We start from the raw sequence: 19,561 nt of genomic DNA on the forward strand, positions 1-19,561 counted from the left end.
TGGGGGTGCCTTCCAGGAGCACTCCCCATAGCTGGGGGAATAAGTCCTCCAGTCCTGAAGGGGATCTGAGTGGTGCATTGCTGTGTGCCCAGTGGATATGCAGAGATCTGGGAAAAGTGAGAGACGGGATTCTAGACCAAAGGAAAGGCACATTGGCAGAAAAGTCTGGGTCCCAGATCATGAGCAGGTTGGCCAGCGTTGCAGTCTACTGCAGTGGTTAGGGGTTTGGACAGACTGCATAATCCCTGTTCTGCCACTTTCCAGATGTGTGAGCTCAACCTAATCCCTAAACCTCTGACTTCTGACATTTTCAAGCGGAAGCTAATAAAAAACCTCTTTCTTAAGGTTGTTGTAAGGATTAAAAAATGATGATATAAAATGCCTACCTGGTACACAATAAGCAATCATTAAATATTAGCTATTATTAAGATGATTATTGGGACTTCGAGAAAGAACATAGTGAGAATTAAGTTTAGAGATGGGATGAAGGAACATTCAGGCACACAGGTTAAATAAAGGGTCAGAAATAAGAAAATATGCTCAGGAAACCACTCACTGATTAGTTCTAACTGATGGTGGTCTTTCTTTTTCTTTTTTTTATAACCTCATTTCTTTTTCTTGCCTTATTATATTGGTTTGGACCTCAATTGGTATAGTGTAGAGGGAAATGGGAGAGAAATGGCATTCTTGATGTTTTTTTAAATTTATTTTTTATCGAAGTATAGTTGATTTACAATGTTGTGTTAATTACTGCTGTACAGCAAAGTGACTCAGTTATACATATATACATTCTTTTTCATGTTCTTTTCCATTATGGTTTATCATAGGATATTGAATACTTTCTTGACTTTTAAAAAGCATGCTTCTATCTTTTCACCATTTAACTCTTAGCAAATTAGGAATAAATAGAAACCTCCTTAGTCTAATAAAGGGTGTTAACCGAAAACCACCGGTAAATCTCATACTTCCTGCTGAAGCATTCAGCAAAATGTCTGATTACAAGATCAATATATAAAAATTAATAACATTCCTGTGTGCCTGCCACATCCAATTAGAAAATGTAATTAAAAAATGCATACATTAGGGCTTCCCTGGTGGCACAATGGTTAAGAATCCTCCTGGCAATTCAGGAGACATGGGTTTGAGCCCTGGTCCGGGAAGATCCCACATGCCACGGAGCAACTAAGGCCATGTGCCACAACTACTGAGCCCATGGGCTGCAACTACTGAAGCCTGTACGCCTAGAGCCCATACTGCACAACAAGAGAAGCCACTGCAATGAGAAGCCCGCGCACCGCAACGAAGAATAGCCCCCGCTCGCAGCAACTAGAGAAAGCCTGCGCACAACAGCGAAGACCCAATGCAGCCAAAAATAAATAAATAAATAAATAAATTAAAAAAAAGAATCTAACAGAGCAGAAACCAAAGTTTAGAAAAAACGCATACATTAGAAAACAAGAATGATGGAACTTTGCTCCATAAATTTTTCAGAATTATGCATATTTTAGTTCCAAAGATTTTCTTTAAAGCTTTCTACTTGCTTTTAATTTTTAACTTGATTGCCCCATAAAAAGAAAATAAGGCCTGTAGGCTCTATTTTTTTGGTATTTGTTAGAGCATTTGCCTTATCAGATATCAAGACTTCCTCTTAAGTGATAGTCAGTAAAACAGGTAGTATTAGACCTGTGCTAGGAAAACTAACCGATGGGCCAGATCAGAGCTCAGAAACAAAGCCCCCCACAAATGGGAACACAGTATATGGCAGTGGTGCATTACAGATTAGGGGAAAGGATAGCCTGTTTAGTAAATGGATCTGATTCCACTGGTTGCTTGTCCATTTCTTATTATTTTTTAGGAACTGGTTTAAACACACGCACGCACGCACACACGCACGCACGCATGCGCACACACACACACACACACTTTTTCTTCCATGTGGAATAAAATTAGACCTCCACCTTAGTTCCCAAAAATATATTCTAGATGGATTAAAGTGCTAAAGGTAAAAAACAAAACTTTAAAAAATTTTGGAAGAAAATGTAGAAGATTCTATTTAAAACCTTGGCGGGTAGGAAAAGGTTGCTTAAACATAAAACATAAAACAAAAAAGCACACACCATAAAGGAAAATATTGATAAATTCCATTATATAAAAAATTTTTAAATCTTCTATACAACAACAACTGCAACAAATAAATAAGGGGAAAATACAGACCAGGCAAGGAAAAGATATTTGGCATGCATAGAATTAATAAAAGGTTAATAACCTGAATATAAAAATCAGCTCCCACAAATAAATTGGAAAAGGGCAAACAACCCAATAGGAACATGGGTAAAAGATATAAATAAGTCACAGAAAATGAAATTTAAATGGTTAAAAATATAAGAAAAGATGCTCATACTTACAGGTAATCAGGAGGTAAAATAAAAGAAAATGAGACGCAGTTTGACTCCCATTAGATTGGTCAAATAATCCCAAGTGCTGGCAAGAATGTGGAGCAGCAGGGCCACTTGTGTCCTCCTAATAAACATGTAAATTGGTTGAGCCCCTTCAGAGAACACTGGGAGTGTCTTGTGACAGAGAAGGAAGAGGTACATACCCTGTATCCCAGCAGTTCCACTTCTAAGTACAACCTAAGATATTCTAGCATATCTGCACACACACAAAACCTTGTGCAAGGAGGTTTTTTGCAATAGTGTTTGTAGTAAAGAAACAAAGAGAAATCACCTCAATGGCCATCATGGAGAGACTGGTTAAATAAGCTATGGATAGTCACATGATGGACTATTATACAATCATTTAGATGGAGAACTAGATCTACATAAAGCAATTGTGTATAGAAGTTGAAAACACAATGTTGGGTGAAGAAAGCAAGGTACACTATACTATTTTTATAAATTTAAAATACAAACAGTTCATATTGTTTGTATTCTTAGATACCTGTCTGAAACAGAGCTCTACAAAGGTGGACTGGGTAAGAATACACACCAGCTTCACAAGAGTTATTGAGGGATGAAGGAAGAAGGAAGGAGACAATGCTTCAGTGCTCTCTGTAACATTTTGCTTCCTAAGAGTGATTTTGAAGCAAAAATGGCAAAATCTTAATGGTTATCTAATTTGGATGGCATATTCATGGGTGTTTGTTATTGTTCTCTCTACTCTTCTGTGTGTTTTAAATATTGGAGTGCGGGAATTAAGTGGTGGGGTGGGGAAGGTAGGTTGGAGACAGATCAAGGGGGCCTTGGGTGTCAGAGTGAGAAGCTGGGCTTTATTTTTTAGACAAAGAAGAACCACTGAAGGTTCTTGAGTAGGGGGTGTTGTGGCCAGAGCCAAGTTTAAGGATGACTGATTTCATGTATTTGATGGCTTTGAAAAGAGAGTTGCTGGACTCAGTTGTTATACATATTCACTAATATACAAGTTAGTGGTGAAAGGTGACAGGGGCCTGGATCAGGGAGGTTGATATGGAAATAGAAAGGAAGGAGTGGATAGGTGGATGGGTAGGTTCATGGGTAGATGGGTGGATGAGTGGATGGGTAGATGGGTGAATGGGTGGGAAGGTGGTGGATAGGTGGGTGGATACATAGGTACAGACATTTTGGAAAGGCCAATGCAATCCTCTATTACATCCTATTCACAAACAATGCAAACAAAGTAGAAGATCAGATCATAAAATGACAAGGAGGTTAGAGAGATATCTCAGGTCAGTTATTCAACAGGAATAAGTGATCAAAAATGGTTTGAATCCAACAGATAAGCCTGACAACATCCATATTCACCTTGAAGAGAATGTAGAGGGGGAGAAAACAGCTCAAAACTGAGGGGCTTTTGGTTTTTGTAGCTATTGGTTTTTCAGGAAGACGGATTTGTCACGCTCCTTAGGATACAGAGACTCTCACTGTCCCCTGAGCCTATTGATTCTTATCTGTGAGAGATTCGTGTCCCCCAGCTCTTGCCAAAAAAAAGAAAAAATCAGGGACATAGGAAAGATTATTCCTGAGTATGTTCTGCTTTCATGGAGACTCAGCCCAGCAGTCCACACTGTGTCCTTCTGCCTTGGCCTGGAAACCAGGGGGTGGGGTCAGGACCTGGTCACAGAAAACAGGAGATTCTACAAAACGGCACTGGGTACTGTCTGTTGTCTGATGTTGACAGTGACCTAAAGGAGAGCCTTTTAAATATCAGCATGCTTCTTAGGGTAAGGCAGAGGAATATCCGTTTTATAATTATTTTGGAATGTTTGGGGAAAAAAATTCTAAAGGCACAGAGAGTCATAGCTCTCCCAGCAACAGGGTGGAAGCAACAGAGTGGAATCGTTGAGAGAATCACATTTACTAGCTCTGTGATCTTGAGCAAATTACTCACCCTCCCTGAGCCTCTGTGTCCTAATCTTTAAAGTGGGGTTACAGTGGGGTTATATCCCATAAAGGGCTGATATTAGGCTTACGTGAGGTATTGTCAGTAAAGCAGTTATCACTGGGCCTGGTACATGCTAAGAGATCAAAGAAACGATAGCTATTATTGTTGTTATTTTCTTTAATGATAAGTATTATTGGTAGTAATATCAATAGTACTAAGCATTACTATTAACGATAAGTATTATATGAATAATAATATTTAGTATCATTAGAAGAGATCCAGAAACTCCTAGCCTGACCGTGTCAGGTCACTTGGTCATGCCATTCCAAGGTATCCTCAGACCTGTTATTTTAAGCATTTCTGAAAATGAAGGCTTTCAGCACAAACAGGGTCCCAGAGAGATGCTGGGAGGAATTAAGGGGGGGAAGAGGGTGACAGACACGACATTAGGCTTTTTGCCTTAGCCTGCTCCTGGCCTCCTGGGAGGCACTAGTGGGGCCCACTTCTGCCGAGGACGTTTGATGAATGGTCGCAGGGCCTCCCGTTTCCTTGCTGCCCGATATCCCAGCGCCGGTGTTCCAGCTCCTTGCGAAAACAAGTAGAGGACAACATTTGGAGTTGCAGCCACAGGAGACAGAAATTCGTTTGGGAAGGGGAGGAAAGAAGGGAGGTGTCCAGGAGCAGGGAAAGGAAGAAGGTGGGGGGAGGGGAAAGAGTAACAAGTGTCTCGGTGGAAGGTGGGCGGAGTGTAGGCTGAGGATGATGTCAGGAGGCAAGGGGTAGGGACGTGCCAGAGCGCTGGCAGCCCAGTTACTGGCAAGCTAGGACAGGGCCTGGAGAATGTCAGCCAGTTAGCTGTCCAAGTGGCTGTGTTCAGGGATAAACTGACCTTCCAGGACAGAGTTGGAGAAGCCCCATCCCTCCAAGACACACCCCTCAAGCCTTTGCTTTGGAAACAAAAACGCAATCTCTTTGGGAGATGGCCAGTGCTTATACATATCATTTATTTAAATGGGGAACATCTGTGGGTCTCCAGTTTTGTCATTTGATGAGAAAATAAGCTGAAGCAGTGGATTAGCACTAAAAGAGACAGAGTTTTTGTTTTTACTTTGTTTGTATATTTGTTTCCCATGATTTCCTTGGAACCTCAGAACTAGGAAAACCATGGAATGTTCCCAAAGGGGGAAAACTGGACATGAGAACATCAAGCAAAGAGAAAAGGGAGACAGGTGTTGCTGACTCAGCGCCTGATGAGATGAAAGGGGATGGTTGGAGTTGAGGAAGGTTCCACCTTACTCTCTCCCTTAAAGTTTTCTAAGGGTTGTTTCGAATGGTCTCCTCTGGAGAAGTGAGAGGGAGTCTTGTCATTGAAACCCAGAATTTTAATGTTTTCTAGATATGCAGAATGACCAGCTCCACATTTGAGTTAGCTTGAGGGAGACAGAAACATACCCTTTGCAAAGAGAACTTTTCAAATACAGCTCATGAAGTCCTAGGATTTGTAGTAACAGTTCTGAGGGTTTCCCCTTAATGGCGAGATTAGCCCTGCATTGAAAACCAAATTCAGCCATCCACAGCAGGACTTTTGGTGAACACATTGATTTCACTCAGGAATATTGTGTCAAAAAATTTTTGTCACCTGGTGCCATCTTGACATGAATGTACAGGATTTGGTTTTGTCTTGTGTTTTGCGGAAAAGCGAGAGTCAAAGGTGGCCCCCTCTTACCCTCTCCATCCGCTGCCTCTGCGTATTGATTAGCTCACGCACAGGCAGTATGGAGTTCCTTTTGTGCGCAAGTCTTTGTGAACAGCACTCTGCGAAGCCAGAGTCCCAGCCTTTAAGGGGCTTATGCTCTCTCTAGTTGGTTGAAAATTAGTCCCTTTGCAGAAACTGTTTGAAAGCTGGTGCTTGGTAGAGGGTTTTCAGAAGGCTGTCTCACCCTGTGGTTATTTTGGTGTCTTCATGCTAAAATAAGCAGAGTGCGTCCGTATTGTTTCACGTGAGCAAAGGTGGAAATTCACGGGATTCTGTAAGCTGGAAAAGTCCAGAGGTAAGTCTTAGCATCACTAGATCAGGACAGAAATGCTGTTGTCGAGGCCCTGACTCTCCTTGTGGTGGGTAGCTCGAGACCCCTGATGTCCTTGCTTGGTGACCCCAGAGGAGAGATGATCTGAGAGTATGGTCCTTAGAAAGCTGCAGGGAAAATTCTTGTTGGCTCAGCCTGGAATACATTTCCAGCTCTGACCCAGTCACTAGACACAAGGCGCCAGAGCGCTCTGGTCAGCCTGGGTCCCGTGCTGGATGGACCATCTGGTGTGATCAGACAAGCAGGGGTGAGTGCCACCTGTATCTCATCTTTTGTTATCAGAACAAGGAAGAAGGGAGAAACCAGAGATGGCCATCATGGCCGATTTAGTCCTAGCAGGGCAGGTGGGCCAAGAAGGACCAGGCCAAGGAGAACTCGACCTGCCTGCAAGTGAGGGTAAGGCCCGAGGATGCAGATTTTTGCACAAGTGGTGAGAAAGCACATCGGATGGGCTGGTGGTGTCCAGAGGGTACGCCCTCCTTTGCAGCCTGGACTTGTGGCCTGGACTCATCTCTGTGACAGCATTGCAGTGGCTTGTCTTCACCTGTGTGCCCGCATCTCGTCTTGGCCCTGGAGAAACAGGCCACAGAAGGTCCTTATGCGTGCCAGCTTTGGGGTTAGAGCGACCAAAAGCTGAATCCTGGCTCTGCCACTTCCTAGCTGTACAGCCTGGGGCAAGTTGCTTAACCCTTATGAGCCACCAGCCCTCATCTGCCAGGCGGCCATAATAATAGTACCTGCCTTAAAGGTTTCCATTAGATAATGTAGGGAGGTGACTTTGGACAGTGTTTACCTATGGAATGTGCTCCAGAAATGCTGGCTGCAGCTGATGGAGCAGGGGCCAGGTCTCACTCAGCTTTGTGTCATTAGTGCCTCGTGGAGGCTCGTATCTAGTAGGCCATTCAATAAATGCTGGTGTAAATCGAATCAAAGCCAGGTGAGGAACTGGCCACAGAGCTACAGGAAGAGGTGGTGCAGACAGGAGGATGGGTTCAGGGGCGTGGGGTTCTATGCAGACAGTGGGGTCTGGGTCCACGGGGGAGTCAGGAGGTTCAGCCTCAGGAACCAGACTCTTCGGTGGCTCTCACAGGTTGGCATGTGAGAAGGGCTCTTGTAGAAAGATCCTCTCACACGTTTGGATTTGGCAGGTCTGGGATGGCTGCCTTGATGAGCACCAGGGGATACAGACGGCTGCCCAATTGAGACCCCACTGGTTTCTGGGTCATAAACTCAAAGGGATGGGTGAAAGGAGACGCTGTGGCCAACTAGAGAGCACAACCCCATCCGAGGGGCCGCTGTGCTCCAAGTCGGGGCTCAGCCTCACTGGATCTTCTAGTTTTTCAAGAGAAGCTGAAAATCTGGACTTGTAAGGGCAATTTCCTGGTTTTTAAATGCTGGAAAGAGTCAGATTTTCTGAAAACACTGTATGGCCAAATAAAACTCATCTGTAGCCCAGAGAAGCTGCCACTTGGAGCCCTAAGTCTAGGGCAGCAGTTCCACCCAGGACGATTTTGTCCCCTAGGGAACATTTGGCAATATTTGGAGATCATTTTTGTTGTTACAGCTTGCGGTGGGGTAGGGGATGCTCCTGGCATCTAGAGGTGATAGGCCAGGAATGCTGCTAAGCGTCTCGTAATGCCCAGGACCGCCCCCACCCCCATCTGAGTGATCTGGTCCTCAGGGGAGTTTAACTGTCCTTAACCATGGACAAAAAAAGAAGCAGGGCCGGGGCCACCTGCCACCCAATTTTACAGATTTTTGGGTTAGAGAGACAGGGCTTTGTCCTTCCAACCCCGAGAAACCAGGGCTGAACCCTCCTTGGCCCAGTGTAATCATATTCTACAGTCTGCACACTTCCTGTCCTTGAAGGAAGCAACCCACCACCCCAACCTCTGCAGGCATGAAAGCCATGCTAGAAATGCAGACAGAGTGCAAATACACTGCCGCTGGGGTCCCCAAGGGCTGGGTGTGGTGTCTGCTGGGGATGATCAGGGTTTTAGCCTCCCCTTCGTGATGGAATGTTTGGTTTGGGTTCAGTAGTTTCTGGAACTGTAGTGAGACTCTTTCCCTTCCCAACAAAACCCAACCATAAAAAATAAATGCCTTTAGTCCTTTGCAGTTCTATTGGCTGAGCACTCACTGTGGCCAGCCCTGCCCGGGCTTGGTGCTGAGGGGGAGAGAGCAGAGACTCAGGCAGGTTCCCTCTGGTGACTTACGGCGCCTCCATCCAATCCGCCCTCGTCTACCCGCAGCTTCATCTTCCTGAGGAAGCACAGTCTGCCATCAGACTCTGCTGCTCAAGAACCTTCAGAGGCTCCCAGGTGCACTCTGACTGAAGCCTGCACTCCGCTAGCCTCCGTGATCTGGCCCAACCTGCCTTCCAAGCGTATCTTCTGCTCTTCTGTTGCTGTGCTTCTCTCTTAGCAAACCACATTTTTCCCTATTCCCGGCCTCCGTGCCTTTGCTCAGGCTGTGCCTCCTGTCTAGAATGCTGTCTCTGGCCATCCGTGCAAAGTCAGGTGGCTCCGGTGGTGGTCCCTCCAGCCTCTTCATCCCTGCTTCCCACATCGCCTCCCCTTTCACTCTTTTGCAGCCTTTTCTGCCTCATGCCTTAGAATTATTTGGTTCTTGACCCTTGATCCCACCAAACTGGGAAGAGTTAATAAAAAATTTAACTTTGAATTCCCTTTTCTGGGCAACTTCCTAGCCTTACCCCTGGCATCCAGTGGGTATTGATTCAGCCTGTACCACTGTTTCCCAAGCTCTTTGCCTGTGCCTGGTATGATACCAGTGCTGTCATGTGCGTCATCTTTTTTCATCCTTACAGGGACTTCATGACACTTGTGATATCGTCCCACTTTTACAGATACGGAAACTAAGTCTTAAAGGAACTGTCACTTGATTCATTCATAGGTTCACTCAACAAACATACTTAATGAACACCCACTATGCGACAGGCTCTATGGCTTGCTGGGAAGAGTGGGGAAGTGAGACATTGCAGATTGGGCACCCCGGGAAGATGACTCTGAGGCCTGAATTTAACATCTTAGCAGAATGATTAGGGAGTGTACTTGGGATCCGCCCCCTAGGGAGGGCGGGGGAGGAAGCAGAGTGAAGCCAAGCTATAGTGCAGGCAGGCTTACTTAAGGTCTTAGCCAGCCCTAGGGGAGTTCTAAAGAGAGCACAGCCCTTTAGAGCTGTCCAGGTTGAGACAGGAGAGACCGGCCTCTATGCCCCACATAGATCCATCTTTGGATGAGGTGTCGGTCTTTGGAGGGCTTGTCATCTGATGCCTCTGATGCCATCCCTGAAGCTTTCTCTTAGCTGGGGGCTGTCTGCTGCCAGCCATCCCAGCAGCTGGGGGATATGAGCATCTACCACCAGAAAGAAAGTCTCTTTGCCCTCATGGGGTTTACCTTCAAGTGGGGGAAACAAATGACAAATGAATAAACAAGTAAACAAGCAAGATCACTGCACTTTCCTTTATAAATGCAAAGAAGAACAGTAACAGGCACTCATTTTCCAGGCAAGGAAGCGAAGATGCTGAGAGGTAAAATGGTTTAAAGTCCCGTCTCCAATCCCGGTCTCTGTGGCTCTGAAATTCAGCCCTCTCCACCCCATAACCAGGCCTCTGCCAGTTGTATGGAGCCTTGAAAGTCAAGCTAAAGAGCTGGGTCTTGATCCCATAGGCACTGAGGCAGCCTTAGAGGGACACAGTAAAATGCATTTCTAGGAAATGACATTGGGATGGGCATGCAGAATCGGGGACCAGAGTCAGGACTTTGTTGAGGGGCAGCTTCACGAATCTGGGTCCTGCAATGATGACATTGCTTGCTCTGGGACTGGTGATGGGAAATGCATCCATTAGGTTGCTTTGGGCTGCCAATGGCCGAAAACCCAGCTTTAAGTAGCTTAACTAGTAAATCCACAGAAGTAGAAGTTCACCGGGAGGCAGGCTGTGGGTTCAGTTCAACCAGCTTCAGCTAGGTTTCTTGTTCTGCCACCCAAGGCAGCTTCCTCTCCTGGTCCTAAGAGGCCTGCTGGTAGCCACTGGGGCTCCATGCTTTTTTGCTAGCACTCAGTAGGAAAGCTGAAATTCCCCTCAACCTTCGAAGTCCTCTTCCATGCAGTTGTCATATACTCACCCCCAGACTAACAACACATACAGAATCTACCATCTTGAGTCGGGATGGGGGTCAGCGATGTCCTGGAATGAATTTGGCTGGAGGGATGAAGGCAGGGCCAAATTCACCGCTCTGTTAGGAAGCAGGAAGGGCAAGAATGGATAGTGGGGAGGGAACGGGTATTGCCTGCTGCAGAAAACAAAGGACTGGGCGGTTCGAAGGCAGGATGCAGTGACAGGTTGGATTGAGGATGGGGGATTTTTAAAAAAGTGTCAAAAATAGCTCCAAATTTCCAGTTGCCATATCTGGGAAGATATTATCCCGTTGACTGAACTTGAGGAGATGGAGGAAAAGTCACAACTTTGTTTTGGATAATTTGAATTTGATATGATGAGGCGCCATCCAAACTGTACTGTTTTGCAACAGCTGAAGATATGGGTCTTTGAGGTCATGCAGGACGGAGCCCAGGAAGGGGCTGTGGAGATGATGACATGGCTGCTGGTCACCGAGAAGTGGGAGCTGAAGTCAGCAGTGCGTGGGGAGCCGGCTGGGGCTGAGCTGAGAAGGCCGGACTCTTCCGAGCAGAGCTGCTTCTAGAAATTTATCTGACAGGGGTCCCTGCCCATGTGCATGGTGACAGAGTACAGTGATGTTCACTGCCTCATTGTCTGGAATATTAAGAGACTGGAGACAACCTGCTAGTTAATTAGTTATGATGCATCTGATGTATGGAACCCCAAGCAGCTATTAGAAAAAGAGAATGCAAGAGCTACATGTCCTGTCAAGGAACAATCTCTCAGTTATATTGTTAGGTGGAAAAAAAGCAAGAAACAAAGGCTTGTATAGAATACTTTCATTTGTGTTAAAAAAAAAAAAAAAAACACTATCCAACTGTATGCGTGTATATTCATCGACTGTTTCTGGAAGGTATCAGAAGAAACTTAGTAGCACTTGCCTCCGGGTGGGGTTCTGGGAGCCCAGGACACTTACTTTTCACTTTTTACTTTGCTGTTAGAGTTCTTTTAACCGTGTGCATTTATTACCTATCAAAAAAGTTGGATCATAAAAACAAATACGTGAGAAACTGAATCTTGGGTGTCAGAGATGTTGGCCAGAAAGAGGACCAAGAGGAGGCCATTGGAGGGTGTCAGAGAGTCGGAGGCAAATGTCAGGGGGAGGGGCCACAGGTGAGACTGAGGTACCGGCTGAGACTCAGGGAGAATGGAAGGAGACGGGGACAGCTCCTTGGGCTCATCGAGCACCTCTGTAGATGCCTGGGATGCAACCGAAGATTCTCCCGGAGCTCTGCACATGAAGTTCTGCCGAGACTCTACTGTGCTTTTGGATTGGGTTTCCTTGCTTTAGTCGCCAGGGCTGGAGGGAGGTCTAAACAGATCTCTGGAATTGCCCTGGAGTTCTTGCTATCTCTTAGGAGATCTAAGAGGTCTCCTGTAGGGTCTGCCTTCACATGGGTGATTCTTGGCCATCCAGGGCCAGAAGCTGAGAGGAAGGCAGTGGGCCAGGTGAAGAGCCTGGGAAGGCATCATGTCTGGTACTGAGCCTTCCTCAGCGACCTCAGAGTCCGGGGGCTCTGACCTGTGAAGGAGCCAGAGGAAGGCCAGTCAGCCACTGGCCATGCTTGAGGCTGAGGGAGCTGAGAGAGAGGACAGAAAGACTCAGCTGTCAGGGGCCAAGAGCAGGGCTCCCGTTGTCAATACAGAAGTTTCATATGATGGCCTGGGCAAACAGGGAGAGCATTTCCCCTCCCCCCAGATAAGAATCATAGCACAGTCATCCCTCAATATGGGGGGGATTGGCTCCAGGACCCGCCCCCCACCCCTGGTACCAAAATCCAACGATGCTCAAGTCCCTTGTATAAAATGGCATAGTATTTGCATATAATTATGCACATTCTCCCATATACTTTAAATCATCTCTAGACTACTTATAATACCTAATACAGTGTAAATACTATGTTAATAGTTACAAATACAATGTAAATGCTATATGTAAATGGTTGGCAGTAGAGTACAAGACAAATTCAAGTTTTGCTTTTTGGAACTCTCTGGAATTTTTTTCAAATATTTTCTATCTGCAGTTTGTTGAATCCTTGGATGCAGAACACATGGATATGGAGGGATGACTGTAATAATAATAATAATATGCAAAATAACAGAATCCTGGAATCTTCAGGCTGGAGGGAACCTGGAGATAATTTGTCCATTGTTTTCTGACTCATGTCCCTCAATATACTAAATGTGTATGTCACTTGATGGTTTGGATTGAGGTCAGCTAAACTTGCACCCTACAGCCCCAAGTCCATGCATGTGAGGGCATGAAAGCCTCTGAAAACTTGTGCAGTAAGAAAACCCACCTCATTTTGTTCAAGGAGCTTTTCAAAGTTTTTTATTTTATATATGTGATAACTTAGGTTCCAAGGCCATGTGACTAGTCGGCAGTGCAGCCAGGCAAGAGCGCAGACCCCCTGCCTCAAGCACCAGTGGGCTGTCTGTTTGCCTGAGCTGCTCACTGAATTGAGAGGCTAGATCATTATTTCTCATACTGGGTTCTTTGGAACCCCAGTCTCATGAGATGTTAGTGAGTATTGAGCTAGGGACACACACTCTAGTCACATCAGCTGAAGACACCCAGAATTATAGAAAGCTGAACAGGTTGATTGGCTGTGGGGCTTCTCTGAATCTTTAATATGGTGTCTCTGTGAAGCATCAAGGTAGGGAGGGGATGTGTAGGGTTCCCCAACTTATATGGCCCAGGAATTCCTGTTGTAAGGAGCCGCCCTCTGTGGATTTGTTCTGTGGATGTGAGTTGAGGTATTCAGGTCTGGGTCAATGAAGTTTATGTCGTTTTCTGTACCCCTTTCCACCCCACCGCAAGCATTGCTGCCCTTTCTGTGTTGAAGAGGAAATCGGTCAGTGCAGCCAGCTCCCTTCTGCCCTTCTGACGCTTGTTCTTCCGTATTCCAGAGCAAGGAGATCGGCCTGCAGATGCACGAGGAGCTCCTGAAGGTCACCAATGAGCTCTACACGGTGAGTCTCACTCAGGCTCCGCTGCTGTTTGGGATTGGGTCCCCTTTCTTCTCCGCCCAGCACAGGGGGGTGGCTGACCAGAGATCTGGGGTGACCCTGGGCCTTTTTGCTGTGTCTTTTGCCTGAGTGACAGTGAGTCATCACGATGGGATGTGACGACTCACAGCCCCAGCTTCTGATTCAGTACATTTGGGGAGGGGCCCCGGGCATGTTTAATTTGTAAAAGTTCACAGAGATCCAGATTACGTGCCAGCTGTGGGAATGTATAACCTCCCAAACCTGAAGACGCAAAGCTGGAGTGGAGAGAGCGTGGGTCAGGTAGGACAGGCTGAAGCTGAGGCCCGCTCCTTACTGACTGTGGGACCTGAGGTGGGCATGTAGCTCGTCTGGGTCTCAGTATTCTCATCTGCAAAATGGAGCACTCTTCTGAGGGTCACGTGAGGGGCGGAGGGTAGGGGTTGTGGGGTGGATGAGCATGCCTCACCATCTCAGGGGAATAGTTTCAGAACATCACAATTTGGCCCAGAACTGACCTTGTTCTCTGCTTGGAGGCAAGATCTAACTGGGTTTGGGATGGGTGTTAGAATCTAAGAAGGTGAGTGGATGGGGAACACAAGCACACTGGTTATAGTGAGGGAAGTTACAGCCTGTGCTTTGAGGAGCCATGGGCTTCCATGGGGAGGAGTGAGGAGAGGCCCAGTGACAGCCTGGGGGAGCAGGGTCGGGAGGCCCAGCAGACAGAACTACAGGCCCGCCACCCCTAAGGCAATCAGGCTAAAGAACAACTGTTATGTTTTAAGTATGTGGAGATTCCTTATAAAGCTTCTCATTAAAAGGGGAGGATTCTGCTGCTAAAATTATATTTGAAAAGCTCTGGTATGAGGGGAAGAAGAGCAGGTTGTGAGAGGCCCCTCCCTTTGATATTGTTATCTTTCTAAGTCCATGTTCTGTGCAACCAGCAGGTGGTAGACCTCTCAGGGGCCAAGAGCCTTTGCCCAAGAGCCTGTACTTCAGGTTGGAAGTCCTGCCTCAGACTCCAACCTGCTATGGACTTTGGGCCAGGCATTCGATCTTCTGGGCCTCAGTCTCCAAATCAGTAAAATGGGGTGAGAGTTCCTAGAGATTAATCTATAAAAGTTGAAATGCACATTTCTGTGATTCCAAGTTAAGGAGAAAAACTCGCACCCTGACAGTTTTTTTAATGGATCATTGCTTGGGGTAAAGGAAGCACTGCTGCTGGAGAAAACATATGACTTTGAGTCAGATTGGACTGTGGGGAAATCACCTTGTGGTTTACAGCACAGACTCTGGAGCTGGAGACCTGGATTCAAATACAGTTGATAAATAGAAATAATAATACCTGCTTTTTACACTCCCTTGTGAGAATTAAAGGGGATCAGATATGTAAGCATGCCCAGGACAAAGAGAACCAAGAGGCGTGTGTCAGAGGTTCCCATGGTCCCATCACCACTGCTATCTCCACCTCCCTGGAGAGTGTGAAGTGGACTGTGTGTTCCCACTTTAGCACCCGGTGGAGAAGCCGGGTGGTAAAGGGGCAAGGCCGGGAACCAGATAAGATGTTTCTCCTCAGGATTCTGCAGAGGGTTTGTTCCCCCGTTGAGGACCTTTTCATGTTTCTCAGGCACTTCACCTCCACAGTGTTCCAGCAACTGGGTCCACATCCAGGACCCCAGCTACTCCCACCCAGATCTCTAAGCTTTCCTCTGGACTCCAGCTGGGCTCCCCTCCTGGGTGCTCTCTGTTCACCCCAAATTTCTCCCCCATTGGCTCCTTTACCCCTGTAGATCCCCCGGACTACAGCCGCCCTCTTTCCTCCTCTGCTTGTCTGAGTCATACTCAGTTTTCAAACCCAGACCAAACTCCACTCACTACCTTAAGCAAGCCGTCACCTCTGGGCCTCAAATTCTTTTGGCAGTTTTTAAAAAACCCCTTATGTTATCTTGAATGTCTCCACCCTATCTCTTCCGTTGGCATGTACACTCCCTGGAGTCGGATCTTGGTGAGAAGCACTGCGCTTAGGGCCCAAGGACTCAGTTTGAACCCAGCTGTTCTGTCTTGGGCAAGTCACTTCAGCTCTCAGTGAAATGTGGGCTGGCAATAGAAGCTTTCTCCAGTTTGTAGGCTGGATAGGGCAGGCGGGTCAGGGACCAGGAAGATGACGCTGGTGCCCACACACGGGTGTCCCTGCTGGCCGTGGGGCAGGGTGGCTGGACAGAAGTGACACTGGCCTTAGACATGCAGGCCAGGCAGGCAGGCTGGTCCCTGCTTGCCATCTCCCAGCAGCCTGGCAATGGCCTTGGAGCTGGTGGGGAAGGAAGGGCCAGCCCCTCCCCACTCTCTCCTTTTGCTGTGTGCTGCAGAAAAGTGAGAACACGGTGGTGCCAACAGCACCCCCTGCCCCCCACCAGTTCATTCACTGCCTGCGCTGAGTTTTCAGTAGTTGCCCAGAAATTCATTTAAATTCAGATATTTGGGGCTGCCTTCTGTGGACTTAGCACCACAGGAGACATAGCAGCCGGCCGTGAACATTTCAAGAGTTGGTCTTTGAAGTGTCTTGTACATCCTTGGTGTTCCCAGGGTACTTGTTGAAGGAGGGAGGAAAAGATCTATGAATAAGTGAAAGAAACTGGTTTTGCCTGCAAGGAGTTTAGAATCTGCACAGGGAAATGAGAGTAAACTTGTGAACTGGTGATATCACCGCCTAAGACAGAGCCTAGCGTGTGCTGGATACCTGGACTCGGAGGAGGGCACCTAGACTGTGAACCTGGGGGAGCTGAGCCAGGTTCTCTACAGCTGTCCCTGTAGGACAGTGCTGGCACACAGTAGGCAATCAATACATATTCACTGAGTGAAGAAATGAGGGGTGGAGTTTGTGCATGTGTGAGATTGACTGAGGGTTCAGAAAAGGGCTGGCCCCAGGCGGGCTACTGTGATAAAAGGTGAGTTCTGGGCCTGGTGCCTTTGGATGGGTAGGAATTAACAAAGCAGAGGGGGACAGAGGAAGAGAAAGGGAATTCTGAGCAGGAGTGACAACGCAGGATCATGGCAGAACAAACCGATTACAGAGGGAGGTGGGTTTGAATTCCTGCTGCACCACCTCCCAGCTTGGCCAAGTCAAATATCGTCTTTGGACCTCAAAACAAGTATAATAATAACAACCATGTCCAGAATGTATCTCACACTGTATTAGATACTTTATACACATTATTTAATTGACACACATTTTAAAGATAAAGAAACTGAGGCACAAAGAAGTAAAGCCTGGCTTAAGGCCTTTGTATCAGTTATCAACTGCTGCATAACAAGTTCTGTCAAAACTCAGTGGCTAAAAACGACAACCATTTTATTCGCTCGAGATTCTGTGGGGTGGTGATTTGGGCTGGGTTCAACTGGGGCCGCTGATGTGGCTACAGTTTCCTGGCCATTCAAAAAAAGAGCCCCAAATGGGAAAACCCCAGTGGGGTTTCAAGCCTTTATTTATGTCACATTTGCTAATATCTCATTCCCCAAATCAAGTCACACAGCCAAGCCCAGAGTTGTGGGATGGAGAAGTAGACTGCTTGCGAAGTGATGATGCAAAGGGGCATCCCTGAGGCCATCGGGCAACTACTGTGGCCGTCTTTGCAAACAGTCTACCACAGCACCCATTACTAGAGATTTGCTTTGAGCACTTTCTGGTTACCATGCCTCATTATGCAAGCCTTTAGATGCTCCCTCCTCCCCCAGCCCCGGAGTCATGACCACAGGGACTAAAGAGAAAATGATGTAGAGAAAGGACTGTCCGGTAAGCCCCACATTTTTTCTTTCAATATTTTATAGAGGAGGTGGTACTGGGCATACTGATGATGGAGATGAATGCTTACGGCCACCCGTCTCCTACTTTAGGGAAGAGGCTTGTCTCCACCTGGGACCAGGAAGGACCCAGAGAAGACGGCAGGGCTGGGCATTTTGTAGGTTCATTTGTTCGTTGGTTCATTCATTCATTCACTCAACAAGGCTTCCCTCTGCCCAGTCCTCATCACCTTGAGGTGCCTTCCTTCCTAAAACATGCCAGTGCTTACACACACACACACACACACACACACACACACACACACACACACACACACCACACACGTCACATCTCACGTATTTTCCCCTAGACTCCCATCAGCCTGGCACAATATATAGCTCTTGGTCATCATGTATTGGCCTGAGAGGAAAGAAGGGCAGAGGGTGAGAACGTGGGCCTGTGGCCAGTCTTTGCTCCAGGAGAAGCAAAACCGAAACAAAACAATAACGAAGCACTCTGTCTTCATTGTTCAGCTAAAAATACGTTCAGATTTTCAATATAGTTCTAGATCATGAAATGCACCTGTTGTGCTTTGTGCTGACAAACATTGTAGCATCTGCCACCTGGCCCCTCCTGCTGGGCTCAGTAGCCCTGCTCCAGGCTCTCCCAGGCAGGGCTGCTGGGCCTGTCTTCCAAGCCCAGCACTGCTAGTGGGACCCCTGAGACTTGGTTCAGGGTGACGTGGAGGGGGCCTGAGGAGCACCCACACCAACTGCTGCTGGTGACAGGTAGACACCAATTGGAGTAATGAATGGGCTCTACCTTTTACTTACTCCAGCTTTGACTTGATTGTGCACTGGGCTCGGGGGTATGAAATCAACTCTGGGCCCCCAGGCAAATGACCACTCTCAGGGATGCAGTGGTGGAGAGAGCCTGAGATGGGACCCAGCAACATGGGTTCTGGCCCCAGCTCCATCCCAGGCTCACTGTGTGTCTTCCTGGACTGACATCTGTCATCACTGAGGTATAAACACTGAGGTTTCATCATGTCACTGGGCCCTGTGCCATTTACTTAATAATTTTCTTTATATTGGCTCCTTTGTAATAAAAAACCTCTCCCCATCATAATTAATTCATGGGTAAGCAGCCTCGTATACAGGTTTCAGAGCCAGATGGACCTGGGTTCAAGGCCCTGTCACTTGTTAAGCCCTCTGAGCCTCAGCTCCCTAGAATATGGGAGTGTCACCACCTCATCTCTCTGGATTCTAAGAGTGAGTGGCATAGAGTATAGCACAGTGCCTGGTGAACGCCAGTGTGAAATCATTGTGTGTTCTATGAAAGGGTGAAACATAAATATTTTTCATTTATACTTCTAAATCTTCCCTCTCTCCTGTACCCTACAATGCCACTAGGCCAGCCCGAGCTCTGAGAATATTTTGCCTAAAAAAGTTCAGCCACCTCCTGATTGCTCTCCTATCCTCCAGGCTTGCCGTCTATTACACATGTTACATACTCAAGCCAGAGAGACTTTCCTTTTTAAAAAATTGTTGAATATTTAAAGTTAGAAAAAACATTTTGTAAAAAACCCGATAGTTAAACAGTACAAAAAGATACACAGTGAGAAGTATGTCTCCTGCTGCCCACCTCTCCCCCTCCTCCCATACAAGCCCGGTTACTAGTTTCTAGTTCAGCTGGTGGCTCCTTGCAGAGACATTTAATTAATCACTAAGCATACATGGACACACATATCCCGCACAAGTGGCAACAACTGGGCCTACTGTTCTGCATCTTGCTTTTGTGGTTATGTTTTGGAGATTGTTTCATATCACTAATAATTAGAGCCTCCACTTTTATATGGTGCTTATCACGTGCTGGGCACTGGTCTAAATGCCCAGTGTCTTAATTCATTTCATCCTCGGTTCACTTTTGAGGTGGGTGGTAATATTAGCACCCCATTTTAGAGATGAGGGGTGCGAGGCACAGAGAGACTGGGTAGCCAGCCCAAGGTCACCCAGCGGGGGAGTGGCGGAGCCTGCTCCAAGTCTGCTCCCAAAAGCTACTTACGTAAATACATTCAACTATTTACATAAACACACACATATACATTACTTATATATATTTATTTTGGAAGGAAATGATACTTCACATTAG

The 19,561-nt window shown here is 46.8% G+C and overlaps 1 protein-coding gene across 3 annotated transcripts in view; it reads left to right on the top strand.

Moving 5' to 3' along the window:
- Positions 1-19,561, top strand: part of SRGAP3 (SLIT-ROBO Rho GTPase activating protein 3) — a gene marked incomplete at both ends in the record, with an annotated part of 249,914 nt that overhangs the window by 148,117 nt on the left and 82,236 nt on the right. For all 3 annotated transcript variants that reach the window (XM_079712501.1, XM_079712500.1, XM_079712502.1), the window contains one exon: positions 13,555-13,617. In XM_079712501.1, the coding sequence (XP_079568627.1) occupies positions 13,555-13,617 (63 nt within the window). The remainder of the gene's footprint in view (positions 1-13,554; positions 13,618-19,561) is intronic.

This window comes from Hyperoodon ampullatus (assembly GCF_949752795.1).
Source record: "Hyperoodon ampullatus genome assembly, chromosome: 10".
Classification (NCBI taxonomy): Eukaryota; Metazoa; Chordata; class Mammalia; order Artiodactyla; family Ziphiidae; genus Hyperoodon; species Hyperoodon ampullatus.